This window comes from Melanerpes formicivorus, unplaced genomic scaffold (assembly GCF_026170545.1).
Source record: "Melanerpes formicivorus ecotype bairdi unplaced genomic scaffold, bMelFor1.0.p_v2 SCAF_43, whole genome shotgun sequence".
NCBI classification, from domain to species: domain Eukaryota; kingdom Metazoa; phylum Chordata; class Aves; order Piciformes; family Picidae; genus Melanerpes; species Melanerpes formicivorus.
The window spans coordinates 3,429,254-3,448,262 of record NW_027142395.1 but is presented as its reverse complement, the minus strand read 5'-3'; the positions used below and the strand labels follow the sequence as shown (position 1 = coordinate 3,448,262).

General features: G+C 38.9%; 1 protein-coding gene across 8 annotated transcripts in view; it reads right to left on the bottom strand.

Annotated features, from left to right (window-relative positions):
• Positions 1 to 351: 351 nt before the first annotated feature.
• The window catches only part of PLEKHH2 (pleckstrin homology, MyTH4 and FERM domain containing H2), a 66,602-nt gene continuing 47,944 nt past the window's right edge, over positions 352 to 19,009 (bottom strand). For 4 of the 8 annotated variants that reach the window (XM_068158839.1, XM_068158838.1, XM_068158840.1 and 1 more), the window contains 10 exons: positions 18,819 to 18,916; positions 18,057 to 18,234; positions 15,022 to 15,177; positions 13,526 to 13,623; positions 13,007 to 13,148; positions 12,145 to 12,290; positions 9,746 to 9,875; positions 8,048 to 8,140; positions 6,353 to 6,490; positions 352 to 4,846 (listed from right to left, as the gene is read on the bottom strand). In XM_068158839.1, the coding sequence (XP_068014940.1) occupies positions 4,664 to 4,846; positions 6,353 to 6,490; positions 8,048 to 8,140; positions 9,746 to 9,875; positions 12,145 to 12,290; positions 13,007 to 13,148; positions 13,526 to 13,623; positions 15,022 to 15,177; positions 18,057 to 18,234; positions 18,819 to 18,916 (1,362 nt within the window). In that variant the 3' untranslated portion in view covers positions 352 to 4,663. The other 4 variants (XM_068158841.1, XM_068158843.1, XM_068158842.1 and 1 more) reach the window with 4 other exon arrangements.

Sequence of the window (19,009 nt, the reverse complement as noted above, 5' to 3'; positions counted from 1 at the left end):
CAAATCTGAGTTGGGAAGCAGAGAGTAAGGGTGTACAATAAGTAACTTGTACGGAAGGCCAACCTGGAAATTGGAATTTTCTCCATTTTAAGTTTCACCTTACTCAGCTAAGAAACTGTAAAAAATGCCTTTATTCTTCCTAATTTGAGTTACTAGCCACTTTAGTTAAAATTAACTCAGACTAATGGATTGCACCTAGCTGTATGGACTATTAAAGCTCTACCTAAAGCTTTAAGTGATGACTTCATATAGGAAAGGCTTGTTTTTTTTGTTTCAGGAGAAAAAAAACAAACTTATAAAAATTGTGTTAGTCTGACAAGGAACTCCAACACCAAATAACTATAAACCACCTTTAATAGGGAAATATGTCTTTATTTTAAATATAACCCAAATTTAAATAGAGATACCTACCCAAAACAGGTTCATACTCTCCTTTGTAATTATATACTGCTTTATAAACAGCTGTCTGTAAGGCTGTGTTAATGAAAACTGTTTAAAGACTCAAAGCCTGCACATCAGCTGTTTGCATTGTGGATCATGTCTCCAAATTTTAAAAACATAGGTTTTACAAACTACATGAACAAGTTCATTAGTGAAATGCTCCACTCCCCCCCCCCCCCCGAGCATTTTGGTAATGATCAGGTAACAGAACCTGATCTGACACATGCACTTAGAACTGCACAATTGGGAAAGAACAACCAGTTGGGAGTATTTCAGCTTGACAGCATAATTTCACAATGACATTAAGATTTCTGTATCTGTACATTGAAGTTTCTACTCGTATTTGAGCAGCTTTAGACTATGACCTGAGTATAGCTGATCCAATTGCATGTATGAATTTGCAAACACCCTCCCCCCCAGCTTAAATCTCTGGAAGTTAACTCCTCTGCAGATTGCAAAGGGATGTTATTTCCTAACTAGATTTCACATGGTATCTGCACCAGTTCATGACAGGTGTTACACAAAAAGATGCAGCAGTTGATGCCAGGGTCTTTTCTAGCTTACAGTATGCTTTCCTTGATGATGGGAGATCACCCACCCACTGGGACATAAACTTCCTGCTGCTGGCTCTGGCATTGAAAGAGAAGGCTCTAGTGCCACAACTCCCATTAAAAGGTGAAAGTTACCAGGATGCTCTTTCTGCACTGAAAACATGAAAGCATCTAAATACAGTATGTTTGTTATGTGTTAGTAATTTTCAAGACAAAAACACTGGTCCATAGTACCATTCATAAAATACTGCTTGAGTCCTGCAGACTTAAGTAGTTATGGCAGGACTTTGAGAGCTTTCAGAGGAAACTTATTTATCACGCCAGCTTGACAGTTTGCCTTTCCATGTTTTAAGAGCATGTTCTTTTCATAATAAAAAATAGAAATAGAATAGAATAAAATAGAATTAATCAGGTTGGAAAAGACCTTCAAGATCATCGAGTTCAACCTATCACCCAACAACATCTAATCAACTAAACCATGGTATCAAATGCCTCATCCAGTCTCCTCTTAAACACCTCCAGTGATGGTGACTCTACCACCTCCCTGAGCAGCACATTCCAATGGCAAATCACTTTCTGTGAAGGATTTCTTCCTAACATCCAGCCTAAACCTCCCCTGGCACAGCTTGAGACTGTGTCCTCTTGTTCTGGTGCTGGTTGCCTGGGAGAAGAGACCAACCCCCACCAGGCTACAATCTCCCTTCATGCTGAAGGAGCATGAGAAGAGAAACAAGACATGCATTTATCAATTCACCTGCTACCATCAAAACTGCACTGCCCATGAAAAGTATGGACATTACTCTCCTCTGACCATTCCTGGTGAGCTGGCAAAGGAGTGATACAGAAATGAATCATCATTTCCATGGAGAACCACAGTGCTGTTAACACATGTGTTCAAAACAGTATTGCCAGAGTGAGCACCTGAGGCCAGACAGCTCCCCAGATTTCCAGAGTAACAACAGAGATGGCATTCCAGAGGGTACTAAGTTGATTCTAGGTGCAACAGGGATCACAATACTGGACCTTAAAATGTTCTCATTGTCTTCCCTCATATTTCAGATTTCAGCAGCTAAAAATTACATGACTGCATTATACCCTATGAAAACCACAATGTCAGGCTGCCAAATGGAGTGAAGCACTCACCTCTGAACTCAGCTGTTCCTGAGATAACAGCCACTAAAACCACATCCCCAGTGAAGTGAATTAAATGGGTTTAAGTGAGAAAGCCGACTTTCAATGCTTGTGTTCACCTGCAGTGTTAATGCTTTTTCCACTGCTGTCACTGTCCAGTGTCTGGGAACAAACACCAGAAAGGACCAACACCAGTAGCACAGAATGAAGATCTGCAGCTGCCCTCTCAATAAGACTTTGCTTTTTTACCTTCTTTAAAACAAAAAGGCCACTCACTATGCAGACATGGAAGCAGAGCGCCAGCAGGGCCAGAGCACCGCTTATGATAGGATGGAGTAGATAGTGTAGCATGAAGCTCTACAGGGTCATAGCTCAGCTGCAAGAAAGTGCAACTGTATCAAAACAAATCACAGTCAGGATGGGGAAAACACATCATGCTCTCATTACAATAAAAGCTACTTTGATCCACTTTCAAAACAATACACCAACCTCACCTGCAACTCTCATTACACTATGAACAGAACTTAATATATTGAACAAACCAGCTCATAATTGTCTCTCTCTCTGTTCAGCCCTTGCCAAAGTAATACCTCATCAGTCCTTTTTATGGTGTCTGAAAGGATGTAGATTTTCCTTCACAATTTAAGGCCCAATCAGCTGGAGGCAGTCGGCAGCTGTAAGAACAAGGCCTCCTCCCAGCATGGGGATGATAGAGACAAGGCTCGAAGTATGAAGACAATTTTGATCCAAAAGAGAACAGAGAGAGAGCAAGCAGTATGCACACAGGCCTCTGCAGATGAGACAGGGCAAGAGGCACAAAGGCAGACTTGCTTGTAATAGTTCAGGGCTGTAGGGACAGCAGGGACGTGGCTGCCTTCCAGTGCAGAATGGAGGGCACTGGAAAATGGGGTGCCAAAGAGAGCCCTGCCTCATTTTCCTGGCAGACTCCCAGAGCCTCTGAGACCAAGAGCTGTTCATGGGAGTCCATCGCTTATCAAAGCCTCTATAATGTGTATCTCCCTTTCAGTCTATTTTAATTCTTCAAGGGGGATACTCCCTACCTTTCATAGATAACAAAACAGCTGCAAAATCACTTTCTCTCAATAGTACATCTGCATCTAAATGTTTAAATGTCATAAAGCAAAGGAGATTTTCAACTTTCAAATACTAAAATTCTTCATTGTGAAATTACTTCAGTTTTAAGTAATTAAAAAAAAATATGAGGGCTATCAGTAATGGATTCATGATCCATGATCATCAGCACAAGCAGAATTGGAAACTATGAAGTGTATATAGATCAGTGATTGATGTTTGATTACCTTCTCTATTGTTAGACTTAAATTATCTATTGGAGTATGCTGGTGATCCATTTCAGAGCCTGCAGAAGTGATTTATTTGCACAGAAATGAAAATACAAAGATCAGAAGAAACAATGAGTGTAATTTCTCTCTGTTTGATCCTAAATAGCACTGAGGCTTGTAGATCAAAAAGGCAGCTAGACAGTGCTCCTAGGTCCAGTAGTGCAGATGCAGCATTATGTCTTCAGTGTGCAAGAACATTATATTAGTATTAAAATACAAAATGTATATAAGCAAATGAAAACCAAGAAGCACAACTTTAACAAAATATTCTGAATCAATGTATGTACATTATACACATTATACATGGATTTTTTTATGTCACATTCGTCTCCAGGTTTGCTCACAACAGTTCAAGCAACCATTTCCTGTGTTATACTTGTGTTTTCAACTGGTGAGTCATTTTTGCATCTGTATTTTATTATTATGGATTAAGGAAGAAATTAGGAATAGGATTTTGTTTAACAAAACTATACTAAATACAGTGCCCATTCAGTTTAGATTTTTCCAAAAGGCTAGAGCACAGAGGGACTGTTTAGAAATGTACCAGACTGAGCCTGAAGATTTACCAAGTAAAACAGCTGTACAACAAAGGCTAGACTGTCTCATGAGAATACTCTTTAAATATATTGGTTTTTCTTAAAGGAAAACCAATTACATAAATCAGACAGTTCTTTGTTTTTAGTCCCACAGTACTTGTATTGCAAGTAAGAAGATATTGGAAGTTGCAAATATTTTGTATTGGACTTTTTTTTTTTTTAAAACAAATATTAATTTTCAAAATGAAGGTTATACAACTTGTAATATTTTGAAAAATAAGAGGTGAAGAGTTGGAGACAGTTTGGTCCCTGAGTAAATACCTGGAAAGCTACTAAAATCCATACAGTTGTTCCCAAAGCACTTCTCCCCATCACTATCCACAGACACAGTTATTTATGAGCTCTAGGCACAAGCAAATGCCAGTAAAGTATAATCTTTAAATTTGCTCATCATCGTTCCAGTTCAGGTCAGGGCTTTAATTAAAGGGCTACTCCTGCTATATACTATTGAAACTAATATAAACCTGCCTGCTTTTCTATTTTTTGGGGAACTTGCTTATACTCTATGTCTTGTACATCAAGAAGTTTTCATTCGGTGTAGAAACACTGCAACAAAGCTGCATTATCATGATACACACTCCTTTCATAACAATGTGGGACACTTAGTTGGTCTGTTGTTTGCAAGAAGTAGCTGACTTCCCATTTCCTTGAGTTTCTGTCCACTCTGGGGTGTCAGTAATGCTGGAGCAGAGAGGTGATGAGCAGCTCCTTTCAGCTGATAAAAGTTGTTAATATAGCTGGCAATCAGTAGAGTGATCTCAAGAATCTGTAACAGGAACATACAAAACTCTTTGAAAAATACAATGATGTGTTTTGACTGCTGAAAAAAATAGCTAACTTTTTAGCAGGTGACAATCATCAACTGGAGAAGTACTTTATCAAACACATTAATGATGGGGAGAGAGGAGATGCCTAAGAGAGCTTTTTTACTATTGCTCCTTGCAAAGAACATAATGTTATTCCCATCAGTATGCTAGATACTGTCTTCCACAGCCTTAAATGATTCAGATTAATTCCTTCATTTTGAGAGAGTTTGAAGTCCAAAAGATGATACTTTTAGAAAAAAAATTCCATGATGTGTTCCCTCAGTTTTGCTAGAAAATACCTAGGGCTCAGATAAGTACAGAAGCAGGATAGATAAAAGGAACAATGACTGTCTTTGCAATCCACACAACCTTGTCTATAAGGCCACAAACTGACGGCAACTTGAATACCTTTATTTTACTATGCTTACTTGTATGGAGTCATGTTTGGATCTGACTTTATTGTGGAATTTTGTATTCTGTTTCATAAATCTGACTAACAAAAAAAGACTTTTGAGATCTTTGCTTCTTAAATAAATACAGTCAGTCTTACCAGTGAAGGAGAGAATCTATGTTAAAAAACATAGCAACACTTCAGTTGGAAAAGATCTTTAAGATTACTGAGTCCAACTGTTACATAACTCTACCAAGTCTGGTGCTAAACTATGTCCCTTAGTACCACATTTATGCATCTTTTCAACACTTTGAGGGATGGGGATTCAACCACCTTCCTCGTGAGCCTATTCCAGTGTTTGAGAGCTCTTGCAATGAAGAAGATTCTTCTAATATGCAATCTAAACTCATGCAGCTGGAGGTTATTTCCTCTTGTCTTACCACTTTCTACTAGGAAGAAGAGACCAACACCTACCTTGCTACAACCGTTTTTCAGGTAGAGTGATATGGTCTCCCCTCAGCCTTCTTTTCTCCAGGCTGCAGCATCCTTGTTCCCTCAGCCACTTACCGTAAGACCTGTTCTCCAGACCCTCCACCAGCTGCTTTGTTGTCCCTTCTCTGGACCTGCTCCAGCACCTCTAAGTCTCTCTTGTAGCGAGGGCCTCATATGCACAGATTTTTAAGAAGTGACTGATCTTTCAGATCTTGTGTTCTGCAATTCTACTGTAGAACACAAATATACCTTCTCAAAAATTATCTCTGGTACTGATCAAGCCAACAGACTAGTTTTTAGGTACTGCATAGAATTCCTGTTCTTAATAGTCTTCTTTGTCCTATGAAAAGTTTGGAATGTTATAGACAGGGACATCAACACAAAAGGAACACATCACTATTGTCACTGTTAGCTCTTCTATTACTTCTTGTTTTGTTCTCTAAAGCCATCTGTCAAAAGTCAGTAATTTGAGACTACTAGGAATAAAGGAAGTGTTTCATCTTTCACACCTGTTAAGGATTACCCACTCGAAAAAGTAGAAAAGTAGCAGATGGTGGTAAACTGTTTCAGGTAATATACCAACCTTTGGTTTTGTCATGGCAAAAAGGTGCTTCTCAGTTGATTTGTCCCTTTTCTGAGCGTTGTTAACAACCAACATAAAATCATCTTGATAGCCTCCAAAAGTCAGCAGGCTCTTATATGTGTATGTGACTGTTAATCGCTTAAAAAAGAAGAGCCAACAAACAAACCACAAAGCTATAAGCAGGACAGTGCAGGAAAACAGGTTATGACAGTAAAAAGGTTTCTTTTAAAAATATAATTGCATTTGTATTTTTCAGAGTGTTGTTTTTAGCCAGTAATGAATCCTGAAATTGATTGTAAGTTTTGGGATAGCTTCATTCAGACATTCACTGTGAGGAACTTCCATTGCAGATGACAATTTTTCTAAGTTTGACCTCTGCTTCTATTGCAGATGAATTAGATCAAAGGTATTACAAGCATGTTTCAACTCAAATGTGTAACACAGTTTACACAAGTCTTGACTGAATTTGAGAGAAGTTAATCTTACTAATTCCATTTGTAATCAAAGTGGTGTCTAAATAAATTAAATGGCAGAGTATAAGACATCTAAAGGAATTTATCTCCTGGACTTCTTTTTGTGCAGTGATGTAGCCTGCATTCACAGAAATTAAATTACATTTCCTTCTTTTTGTGTCTCTGATGCTCAAGGCTCCTCTGCTTTCCATGCTTTGGCTCTAACTGTTCAACATTCAATATCACACTAGTGGCCTTTGTGCCTATGATAAGCATTTAATTTATCATTATAACTCGTACTAATTTACTGCAGATGTTCACATTTAAAATTAATCATAAGACAGTATTTGTACAGTAAATGACTTAACTGAGTATTTCTTGAAGGGCAAGTGAGATCTGCCGCTTCTGTAAAGCAGCAGTGCTCTGCAGAAATGACATAACTAGTTCTGTGAGTAGTCTTTATAGAGCTTGTCTGAGGCAAGCTCATTTTGCTTATGCTCCAAACAGAGCTGCTGTTTGCTTTCCTCGTGTCCTTTGTTTTATTATTTTGCTGCTAAGAAACATGATGAAAAGGCCCATATCAGTACATTTATGAAGCTGAGACTTTAGTTCTCTGATATTCAGTATTAGCACTCGCTAACAGCACCATGCCAATCTGTTTCTTTGCAGGATGTAAATTAAAGTAAGGATCTTCTGAGACAGTGCCTTTTTTACACTGATTACCATGAGTCGCTTTCTGTGAAAACTTTTATTGCAAATCAAAGAAAGATCAGAGCCTGAAATGACATAATTAAATAACACTGAATTATATTACCTACTATTAAACAAAAATAATACAATGAAAATAACAATCTTTTAAAGTAACTGCTCTTTGCAGAGTGTATGGATTATGAATAATAATAATGGAAAATGCAGTCTCCAAGAAAAGAAAATTAATGTTATTGTAAGAACTCTAACTGTGGATCTCCTGACATCTGAATGATTAAAACATAAACATTTCATTAAAAGATATAAAAACTCTATCAGATAAACACAAAAAATTGCTGTGCAAATAATTCATTACTTATTCCTATTATTAGTGCAACCATGAAAGCGTGTTGAAAGGAATAAAATTTTAAGAGAAAGACTAGATAACTTAGCATGGAGAGCTAATGCCATCATTTATGTAGTGTAGTGGTGAATCTCTCCATATAGTCAGTATTAAGATCTATTTTGACCAAAATTAAAAAGAAATTTCACTTACCATAGAGCTGTAATCTAGGATGCTTATGCCATCTTCATGTACGGCAAACCATATGAAGGACTTCTCAACTGATGCTGAGGATGTTGCCAGAGGCTACAAAGAGAAATGTTCTTTAATTACTGCTTCAGAATGGGGCCATACGTAAATAATTAACTCCTGGCTGTTACTGAACTCTCTCCAGCCAAAGGCCTTACCAAGATTTATACCAGGAGGAAACTGGTGTAAAGGAATTGAAGTAGCTGCCCAAAGCCATGTAGGACGCCCGTGTCAGAACTGTGGGCTCAGCACAGCTCCACATAATACTCTTGAAGCCTCCCCTGGTACTCAGCCCAATAAAATGTTATCTCATTATTAAAATAAAATCATAAAAATCAAGTGTTTCAAAGTGTTTCATGCACACATGTGTACATATGCAAAGAACAGAGGGCTAACAAACAATTTTATATGTTATATGTATGTATCATAGAAACATAAAGGTTGGAAAAGACCTCAAGGATCAAGTCCAACCTGTCACCCAATACCTCATGACTACTAGACCATGGCACCAAGTGCCACGTCCAAAACCCTCTTGAATACCTCCAGGGATAGCAACTCCACCACCTCCCTGGGCAGCCCATTCCAATGGCCAATCTCTCTTTCTGGGAAGAACTTTCTCCTCACCTTGAGCCTAAACTTCCCCTGGTGCAGCTTGAGACTGTGTCCCCTTGTTCTGGTGCTGGTTGCCTGGGAGAAGAGACCAACCCCCTCTTGGCTACAACCACCCTTCAGGTAGTTGTAGAGAGCAATAAGGTCTCCCCTGAGCCTCCTCTTCTCCAAGCTAAACAACCCCAGCTCCCTCAGCCTCTCCTCGTAGGGCTTGTGCTCAAGGCCTCTCCCCAGCCTCACTGCCCTTCTCTGGACACCTTCAAGTATCTCAATGTCCTTCTTAAATTGAGAGGCCCAGAACTGGACACAAGACTCAAGGTGTGGCCTGACCAGTGCTGAGTACAGGGCAGAATGACTTCCCTGCTCCTGCTGGCCACACTATTGTTGATGCAGGCCAGGATGCCATTGGCCTTCTTAGCCACCTGGTCACACTGCTGGCTCTTGTTCGTCCTACTGTCAATCATTACCCCCAGGTCCCTTTCTGTTTGGCAGCTCTCCAGCCACTGACCCCAGCCTGTATTTATATACCGGGATTACCTAATAAAACCTAAGGGATGGGGTGACAGTTCTGTTTAATGTAGATATTTCTTTAATCAAGTGAATTAAGATACTAGTGGTTTAAGAGAAATTGAGGGACCAGCACAGAAGAGAGTGCTCTAAATGGCCTTAGCAACATTCAGTGTTTCTGCAACGTTCAGCTTCCATGGCTGGTTAATGATACCTTTCCAATATTCTACTGGTTATGAGGTTAAAAAAAAAAAAAAAGAAATAAAAAGGCTATCTCAAATTATTGAACAAGAAAATTAAAAGACACCACCCAGATTAATAACGTAAACCAAAGAGTAAGTACATGTGAAAGATCCTATTGTGGTATACTTAGTACTCTGGCTGCTACATTTGACCAGTATGTGGCTCAAACAAGTGGGTAATTTGACAAAAGATTACATCAGCATGTGTATAATGTGCTCTTTTTAAACAAAAAAGTGTTTCTATTTGTAAATTATATTTATATCCAAAACACCTTGACCACTCAAACTCAGTAAAGTCTCTTACTTTTGCTGCAAACAATTTAGCACCAAAGAAAGACCATTTTCTGGCTACAGTGAGATAAATGCGCACACAGTCTGCAGCACTGTGCCCCCGGAGAGCCATCCATCTTGTAGACAATCGCTGACAAAGCTGTCTGTTGAAGGGAAATATGTAATTTAGTTTTTGAAAGGAATTTAAATGCTTACCCATAGCAAGTTTAATGAGCAAAAAAGAATCCATTTGTTAAAATGATAGTTTAATACAACAACTATCACTTAGAGAGTATTGAATAAATCCAAAACATCACTTAATATTTTTATGCACATGAAAATTATGAAGTATCTTCTAATTTCAGTAATATTGTGATTAAATGCTGATGCAGCAGTACCAGCATAAACAAAGAAATTCTAGACAGCTTTTAATGTGTCTCTACAGATAATCAATCTACCTTTATCAGTACTCAACAGCTATGCCAGTTGTCATTCCAAAAATCCATCCAGCTTGGCACGTATCTTTACCTGTGTCTAGCAGTAAATGTGGAAGATAGGGCTTAGCACTACTCTCTCTTAGTGTTATCTGGGCACTGCTACCAAAAAGAGTGCTTCTGATGCATGATGTGTTTGCACTGGCTCCTTTCTTTTGTGCCTCATGTTTAGTTGGTTCAATAAAAAGATCTTATGGCTAATCGCAGGATCACAGGATGTTAGGGGTTACAAGTGACCTCGGGAGACCAAACCCCCTGCCAGAGCAGGACCATAGAAACTAGTGCAGGTGACACAGCAACACATCCAGATGTATCTTGAAAGTCTCCAAAGAAGGAGACTTCACAACCAATCTAGGGAGACTGTTCCAGTGCTCCAGGACTCTTACAGTAACAAAGTTGTTCTTCATGTTGAGGTGGAATTTCCTGTGCTGTAGTTTACATCCATTCCCCCTTGTCCTGTCACAGGGCACAAGTGAAAAGAGGCTATCCCTTCTTTCTTGACACCCAGCCCTCATATATTTATAAACATTTATTAAATCCCCTCTGTCTTCTCTTCTCCAGACTAAAAAGCCCCAACTCTCAGCCTTACCTCCTAAGGCCTGTGTTCCAGTCCCTTAATCGTCCCCATAGCCCTCTGACTCTCTCAAGTTGATCCTTGTCCCTCCCGAACTGGGGAGCCCAAAACTGGATGCAGTATTCCAGATGAGGTCTCGCTAGGGCAGAGTAGTCGGGGAGGAGAACCTCCCTTGATCTGCTGGACACACACTTCTTAATGCACCCCAGGATACCACTGGCCGTCTTGGCAACAAGGGCACATTGGTGTCCCATGGATAATAACTTGCTGTCCACCAGAACTCCTAGGTCCTTCTCCATGAAGCTGCTCTCCAGCAGACCACCTCCCAGAAAAATCCATCCCAGAATACCTTTCTAGCACAATGACCAACAGGAACGACTTACCCAGCAGCCACAAGGTTATTAGATGCAGCCCATGAAAAGGGAGGTGGAATGTGTAGTAAAAAGAGAACTATCACTTGCACATTACTCCTGCTGAAAATTTATGAAGTCAAACTTCACCCTTATCAAAATAGTACAAACAAGAGGGTAGGTACAGAGTGATTCTTTCCCTGCCACAGACTTCCAGGTCTGGTAATTGGAAGTTTAGGGACTACTTGATCATTTCAAGAGATGTTTGACTTAACTTCCATTAGTTTGTGTAGTCTAAGACCTCTTATACTTTGTTCTTTAAAGTTAAGTATATGACTTTCTATTTATTTGTTTGCTGTGTGTGTTGCTATTACTTCTGAGTATATAATAATCTTCCTTTGTGCATAATGATAATAGCTGTAAACATTCTAAAGCCTGGAGTGGAGAATGAAGAAAGCAATTATATGATGTTTACTGGACTTCAAAATTGCTGTATCATTGACTTTGGATAATTTGTTACACCACCCTGCTCTTTTTCTTATTGACTGAAATTACTTCCACATTATTAATTTTGAATTAAATGATACCTTACCAGCAAGTCCACTAAGCTAACATATTGGCAGTATGACTGGCTGACACAGATTGCACATTTGAATAGCAATCACTTAGGTCAGATCCTCAGGTCTTTTACTTCCAGTAGTTCTTTAGTCTGTGCACAGACTTTAGCTTTGCTGAGCAAAAAAAAATAAGAATTTCAAAGTCACCAGACTTTGTAACACTATGCAGTGATGTGTACAGCTTTTGCTGGAGTGAGTGCTTAATGATGGTCCTCTGTTTAGATTAGAAATACACAGAAGAAATGGGTTCTCCAGTATAGTAAGAAAATTTGTTTTCCAAACAGAGAGTTAGACAAATATGGCGTAAGAGTAAGCTGTACCTAATGACAATTTAAAACATGCTCATATCACTCCTAGATTTTGAGGGAACATGAATCACACAGTACCTCTCATCTCACCTTAACTGCTCCTCAGAACAACCTTGCCTGTATCGCTTAGGGTAGAATCTCTCCAAAACTTGCTTTAATGTTTGATTGAACTTGGACTGGGAAGTGACTTGCCCTGTTGGAGTTGAAAAAGGCCTTTCAAAATCTCCAATTTCTACCTAAGGGAAAGACCATGAACAAGAAGATTCTTTGTTACTCCAAAGTAATTTTCTAGCTGGGTATTGTGAGCTCTCTTTTCCTGTGTCTTAACCTTAAGTAAAAAACGAAAAACAGTTTGTCAATTAATGTATATTTCTCACTGATACAAAGTCATGGAAGTAATTTTCTTATTCTAGATTTGCCATGGAAAAAAAGAACAAGTATAAATGCACAAATAAAATACTAGTTCTGCTCTGAGATTGATAGATTTCCAGCTGACATAAAGTAGCTTAGATTTATTAACACCATCAAGCAACTTTCTCAATAACCTTCCCTTGAATCTTTAATTTTTTTAAAAATCAAACAGATCTTAACAAGACCATGTCTAGTAAAGGCTCTTAGGCTTTCATTAAACAGCTGTTATGTTGGTGTATTAATTGCAAAACTCATGTAAGGAAGAGTGAATGAAGAAATGGTACATGATTACATGGTATCTAAACAAAGAGGGCCTGACTATGATCTGTACTGGTGCAAACAGCAGCATTGGTGGTGAGGCATTTCCACTGAAGTCCAGAGTTAGCCTTACACAAAAACTGCAGTCCAGTCTGTTTCCTGCACTATAATGTGTCAAAGGTGATAGTGACCACTTGACTGTCAAGCAATCCTGAAGCAGTTTCTTTATTCAGGTCTTTCACTTGTAAAAGTGCTGTGTAAGTCTCTAATGCACAAGGATTACCTGAGCTAAAAGAGCTGTCAATTCCATTGCTAGTTCTTTGTTTACAGGGAAGAGTCCATTGACTATTTGATCATTTGTCTGATATACTAGCAGCAGCTTCTCTCTTTCTGTCTCTCCATGGGCTTGAACTGAAAAATAAAGCCTACAGAAAAGCCAGAAAGTTATTAAATAGAGAAAACAGGGAAATGCTTTAGTCTTGAGGATTAGCAATATCTGCTCTGAATGTGCCATGTTTACATCAGCATCAACACACATTAGCACAGCAACACTTGCACTTGAACCACTGGGCAAATATTTAATTTCAGTCTTATTAGTTCAGTGTTGCTTCTTTCCCCCCCACTAATCACCTCTTAAGATCTAGAAAAATGTAACTATGTTTTAAAAAATAATAATTCTCTAGTGACACCCATTTACTATTTATGTTGCATGCTTTGAGTCAGCCAGTACTTTTCAGATGAAGAAAATCTGCAGAACTTAAATCCTGGGACAAGGCAGAGATGTTACACTTGCTAAACAAACCTGTTTTTATAAGTAAGGCGAACAGTCCTGGTGCCTTCACATTTCCCAGGGTGTTGTTCCTTGGAGGCTTGCTCCCATTTGGAAATAATGTCACAGATCTAGGAGGAAAGCATTACAAAACTGACTTTACCATATATTCCTCTTTGAAAACACCTCTGAACAGAAATTGTCAACTTATTACAATATCTTTTACCTATGGCCTATCAGAAACATACACAGCTTGAATTTTTAAAACTTACTGGAAGCAAACTTCAGTTGCATTTCTCAGTAGGAGCATTAAGTTACATTTTTGTTCTTTGTTTATCTGGCAACATGCAAAAGCCATGGAAATATGCCTTATGGAAACATGCCTCACAGAAATAAGCCATAATGTCCTTACATGGAAAGGCCAGGTTCCTGATTTAGCAGCAGCCAATGAACAGTGAGTTGTTATGTACTTAACCAAATTACCTTGATCTCTGCTTTCTCTTTCTGCTGCATGCTGGAGTTTTTCAGGTATTTTTTAGTAACTGCTATAAAGTTTATACAAAATTTGTTTTACAGTGCAGCAAGACTGGTTCACAGGTGGTGTAGATAGGGAGGAGGTGGAATGGAGGTCCTGGGAACCTTGATGGGCTTCAGGCCACCATTCATTCATGAAAGCAGTCTCATGGAAGCAGTAATGTCAATAGCTTCTACAGTTATATTTACCAAAAATTTAAGTCTCTTTTAAATACATTTTGCTTTCCATATGGTAATTATTCTGGTAGGGGGAGAGAGCTGATTGTGATCACTCTGCTTATCACTAAAGCCTGGTTGTACTACACCTTGTAACTCAAAGTGCAGCTGTGAGCATTGGCCAAAAGGTGCAAGCACACACACAAAAATATCGTTATTCATTAGCTGCTAAAGGCTTAAAAAAATATCTAATATTTTACTAAGCATAGATTATATTTCACTTTGCCACTTCCCTGCAGAGAAATTAATTCTAGCAATGGAAGAAATTAAAATTCAGAACAATAAGACAAACATTGGCAATTTCCTGAATTGAATCCAAATTATTCTGTATTTAAATAAGGAACCTTTTTTTTTTTCTGACTTCCCCAGGATCTCCACCCCTCTATCAATTACTTTTTGAACCTCAAATGCTCATCTTTTGGAATGTTCTAGAAATGCTAACTGCAATTTCTAAATGCGTGTTGGACTCCGATTGCTTTTTAGTTCTGAAGAACTGTGATTAGTAACAGTGTAATTTTCCTTTCCTAATCAGGATGCTATTTCTCTGAACAGTATCAGTCTCTTCGACAAAGCTTTTAAATATAGTTCACTGAATGAATTTCAGTAATTGAAAAAGTGGTGGTTTTTTTGAAAAGCCTTTCCTTTTAGGTTATGAAGGAAAAAACCTAGACAGTGTTCTGCCTAAAAATGTTTTTCTTTACACTGTCTGAAGAGAGCTCTGTAAAATGAAGATAGTTTGTTGTTTTAGAGGCAGAGCTCATTAAAGGCTTTTTTTTTACCTTGATGTTTCCTTGAAGACAGTGCTCTATATCCTTGCCAGATGGATCATCAGAAAACAGTGCAAATCCCGACTGAGCTGGTTTCCTCATCCCTGTATCCTGATTCAGAGTGTTCAGAAATTCCTCCACTGTGGTAGAGGCATCAAACCCAACAACCTAAAAAAGCAGACAAGATGTATTGTGTTATGAAATTTATACTCACCTCCCCACCTTGAATCTACAATCTTGAAAGACAATGCCTCTAGAATAACAGTGGGAATACAAGAACCATTCTATCCTCTATGAATAACTTATTGTCATTGGAAACTAAAATTTTCCATAAAGGACCTGCACAAAATTCAGGGTTTCCAAATGAGAAGGCAATTTAGTGCAGTATTCCTCCATCCAAAAAAATATTACCCAGCAGTAAGTCACTGTCAAAATGTTTCCAAATATAATTATTTTGGGTTTATTTTCTTTGTCCTGGTTTCTCTAAATCTGCTACACTTGAATTTCTGCCACTGAATTCACATAACAGAAAGCAGTCTATTCCTATTATCCAACAGCCAATGTCACTCCAGTCTCCGAAAATGGGCAAGAAGGAGGACATGGATAACTACAGGCCAGTCAGCCTCACCTCCGTATGATGGAACAGTTTGTTCTTGGTTCTGTATCAAAGCATAGCAAGGAAGAGGGTGTTAACAGGACTAGTCAGCATGGATTCATCAAAGGGACATCATGCTTGACCAAGCTGATAGCCTTTTACGATGGCATAACTGGATGGATAGATGAGAGGAGGGCAGTGGTGCTACCTTGACTTTAGAAAGGCTTTTGACAGTCTCCCACAGCATCCTCACAGCCAAGCTTTAGCCTGGAGAGGAGGAGGCTCAGGGGAGACCTTGTTGCTCTCTACAGCTACCTGAGGGGAGGTTGTAGACAGGTGGAGGTTGGTCTCTTCTCCCGGGCAACCAGCACCAGAACAAGAGGACACAGTCTCAAGCTGTGCCAGGGGAGGTTTCGGCTGGAGGTTAGGAAGAAATTCTACACAGAGAGTGATTGCCCATTGGAATGGGCTGCTCGAGGTGGTGGAGTCACCATCACTGGAGGTGTTCAGGAGGAGACTTGATAGGGTGCTTGGTTGCATGGTTTAGTTGATTAGGTGGTGTTGGATGATAGGCTGGACACAATGATCTCGAAGGTCTCTTCCATCCTGGTCTATTCCTATTCCTATTCCTATTCCTATTCCTATTCCTATTCCTATTCCTATTCCTATTCCTATTCCTATTCCTATTCCTATTCCTATTCCTATTCCTATTCCTATTCCTATTCTATTCTATTCTATGCTGGGTCTGTTTAGCCTGGAGGAGACTGAGGGGGGATCTCACTAATGCTTATAAATATCTAAAGGGCAAGTGTCAGGAGGATGGAGCCTGACTCTTCTCAGTGGTGTCCAGTGACAGGACACAGGAAGTGGCCCAAAGCTAGAAAGCAGGAGGTTTGACATAAACCGAAGGAAAAAAATTCTTCACTTTGAAGGTGGCAGAGCACTGCAACAGGCTGCTCAAAGAGGTTGTGGGGTCTTTCATCTCTAGAGGCATTTAAACCCTATCTGGATGTGTTTGCGAGTGATTTACTCTAGGTGATCCTGCTCTAGGAGGAGGTTGGACTAGATGATCTACAGAGGTCCCTTCCAACTCCTACCATTCTGTGATTCTGTGGTCTGAGCTTTCTGTGACAAACACCACTTGAAAATGAAGAAAACTACGATTTCCTACACTTTTCAGAATGATGATGAAATAAATTAGATCAATTAATTGTTTTTAATCATGTGCAACTTCAGAGGGGTATTAGATTTATATTGGCAGATGTGAAGTGTTGCTCTGTCATTGCTACATGGGACAGTGATGTAGTCCTAACTCTGAATTTTCGTTTGTTCCTACTAGTGTTAATGCATTTTAGCAAGAGATAGCAAATGGCTTTTATACAGAAGTTCACTTAAATCTCTTTTGAGGATGTTTTCCTGTATTTGGCATGCTGAAGATGTTCTACTCTTGGTAAAGAAATACCTTGAAAATGGATCTTGGACTTACGTTTTTGGCTTCTCAGTTGTTGGCATTAAAAAAAACAGTCTGCTGAATCTAGGTTCAGAGATGAATGTAACAGTTTTCAATACCTTTATAACTGCTTATTTACTGACCCCACTGAAGTAATTTATGTACTTAATTACAAGTTTTATAGCCCTTGGAAGTATTAATTTTTGAGCAATAAATAATGAGTTAATAACTAATAATGAGTAACTAGTAATTCCTTTTCTTCTTCAAACTTCAGTTTGGGAACTTTTCAGGATGATTTAAATACATGTTGTTTTTTCTGTTTTACTAGTCAAGCAGGAAGCAAATAAAGACATAAAGGGGAAAAAAAGCCTGATATCCAACATTTATTCAATAGAAATTTGATTTCATATAAAAACTTGCTTTCTGTCTAGGAAAACTATGAATTGTTAAACTCTTTTCAGTCAGCTTTCATAGTTAGAACCAGGATTTGAAGCCATATGTATGGAAGCCCATGGAAAGTTTCCTACAGGCTTTGGCTGATGAAATCCCAAAAGAGTTAAGGATGAAGCTGTGTTTGTTCTGTAATAAATATGGTTAATCATTCATAAATGATAATGGGAATTACAGCTGTGCTTCCAGGCCTTCACTGAAATATTTAACTTTCAAGATGCCTGATGAAAGGAAGTGGAATTTAATACCTTTAGTTTTTCTTCAATATAATTCATTCACCTGGTGGCTGGGTTAAATAAGAAACCTAAGTTCACTATTTCTCGCTCATACCAGTTTTCAATTTTATTTTTTTATTTCGAGATTCCCCCCAAACATTTACTCTTTGTGGATCAAATCAGAATACAAGTACTGTGTGCCTTCCATTGCTGTCACTGGCACAGGATGAAACTTGAATCATGTCTACCTTAACATTTGAGTTCTGTTTCTGCTGTAGCATTTCATGTAACAGCAAGACGCTGTGGGAGGTCAGATGTCGCAGTGTGCTGGCATTACCTGATACATGCCGTTCATGAAATGAACTGGAATACTGAAGGGCAGGGAGTGGTGGTAGGGGTTTCTTAGCAGAGTAGAAAGGATTTCCATCCTGGAAGGCCTGGCTTCTCGGTCTCCATTCTGCTGGGTACGCTCTACACATCGCTGACAATATATTGCATACTTCCCAAATTCAGTCCTGTGACAAAAAGAACGATGGTACAGGCTGCTCAGGGACATGGTAGAGTAAGCACGGTGCTCTTGGGTTGACAGTTGGACTTAATGATCCTAGAGGTTTCTTCCAACCTTAACGATTCTATGATTCTATTCTGTGACAGAGAAATAATGCAGTTCTTGGGGACTGATAGAAAAGATAGTAAACATCTCTGAATCTGGGCATGCCAGATGGGAGGAGCACTCCAACATCATTCTATGTGATTTCCAATGCATTTTTCAATGTGGAATTTGCCTACCAAGATAACAAACTGTGCCAAAGATGAACATGGATCAGAGTGTTTTGTGTAACTGCTGTATTTTAATGTTTATGGGTTTGCAACATACAGAGTTCTACTGCAGAGAATTTTTCAAAACAAAGGATAACTCTCCCACCAAATGGCGCACAGAAGTAATAGAAGTAACATCTTAGTGACCACTGCAGCACAATTCTTCTCAAATTTATGTTAACAGTATTTGTCAGAAGACTTGAAGTATTAAATGAAAGATTGAAAATAAAGTACTTTGGAAGGATTATTTGACTATCTGGGTAATAATATTCAGGCCTACCTGGAATCTGCATTCTTCTTTAAATGAAGTTTAAGAAGCCAAAGGAACGGGTGCTGGGGCAGAAAGAGTCCAATGCAGAGAGCCAAGAGCTGCAAGCCCTGAACAAAAGGAAGACATTCACTGTTTTAAACATCTTACAAAGTAAAACCGTCTGCTGTGGCTGCTGGCCAGTAGTGCAGCTTACTGTGCCA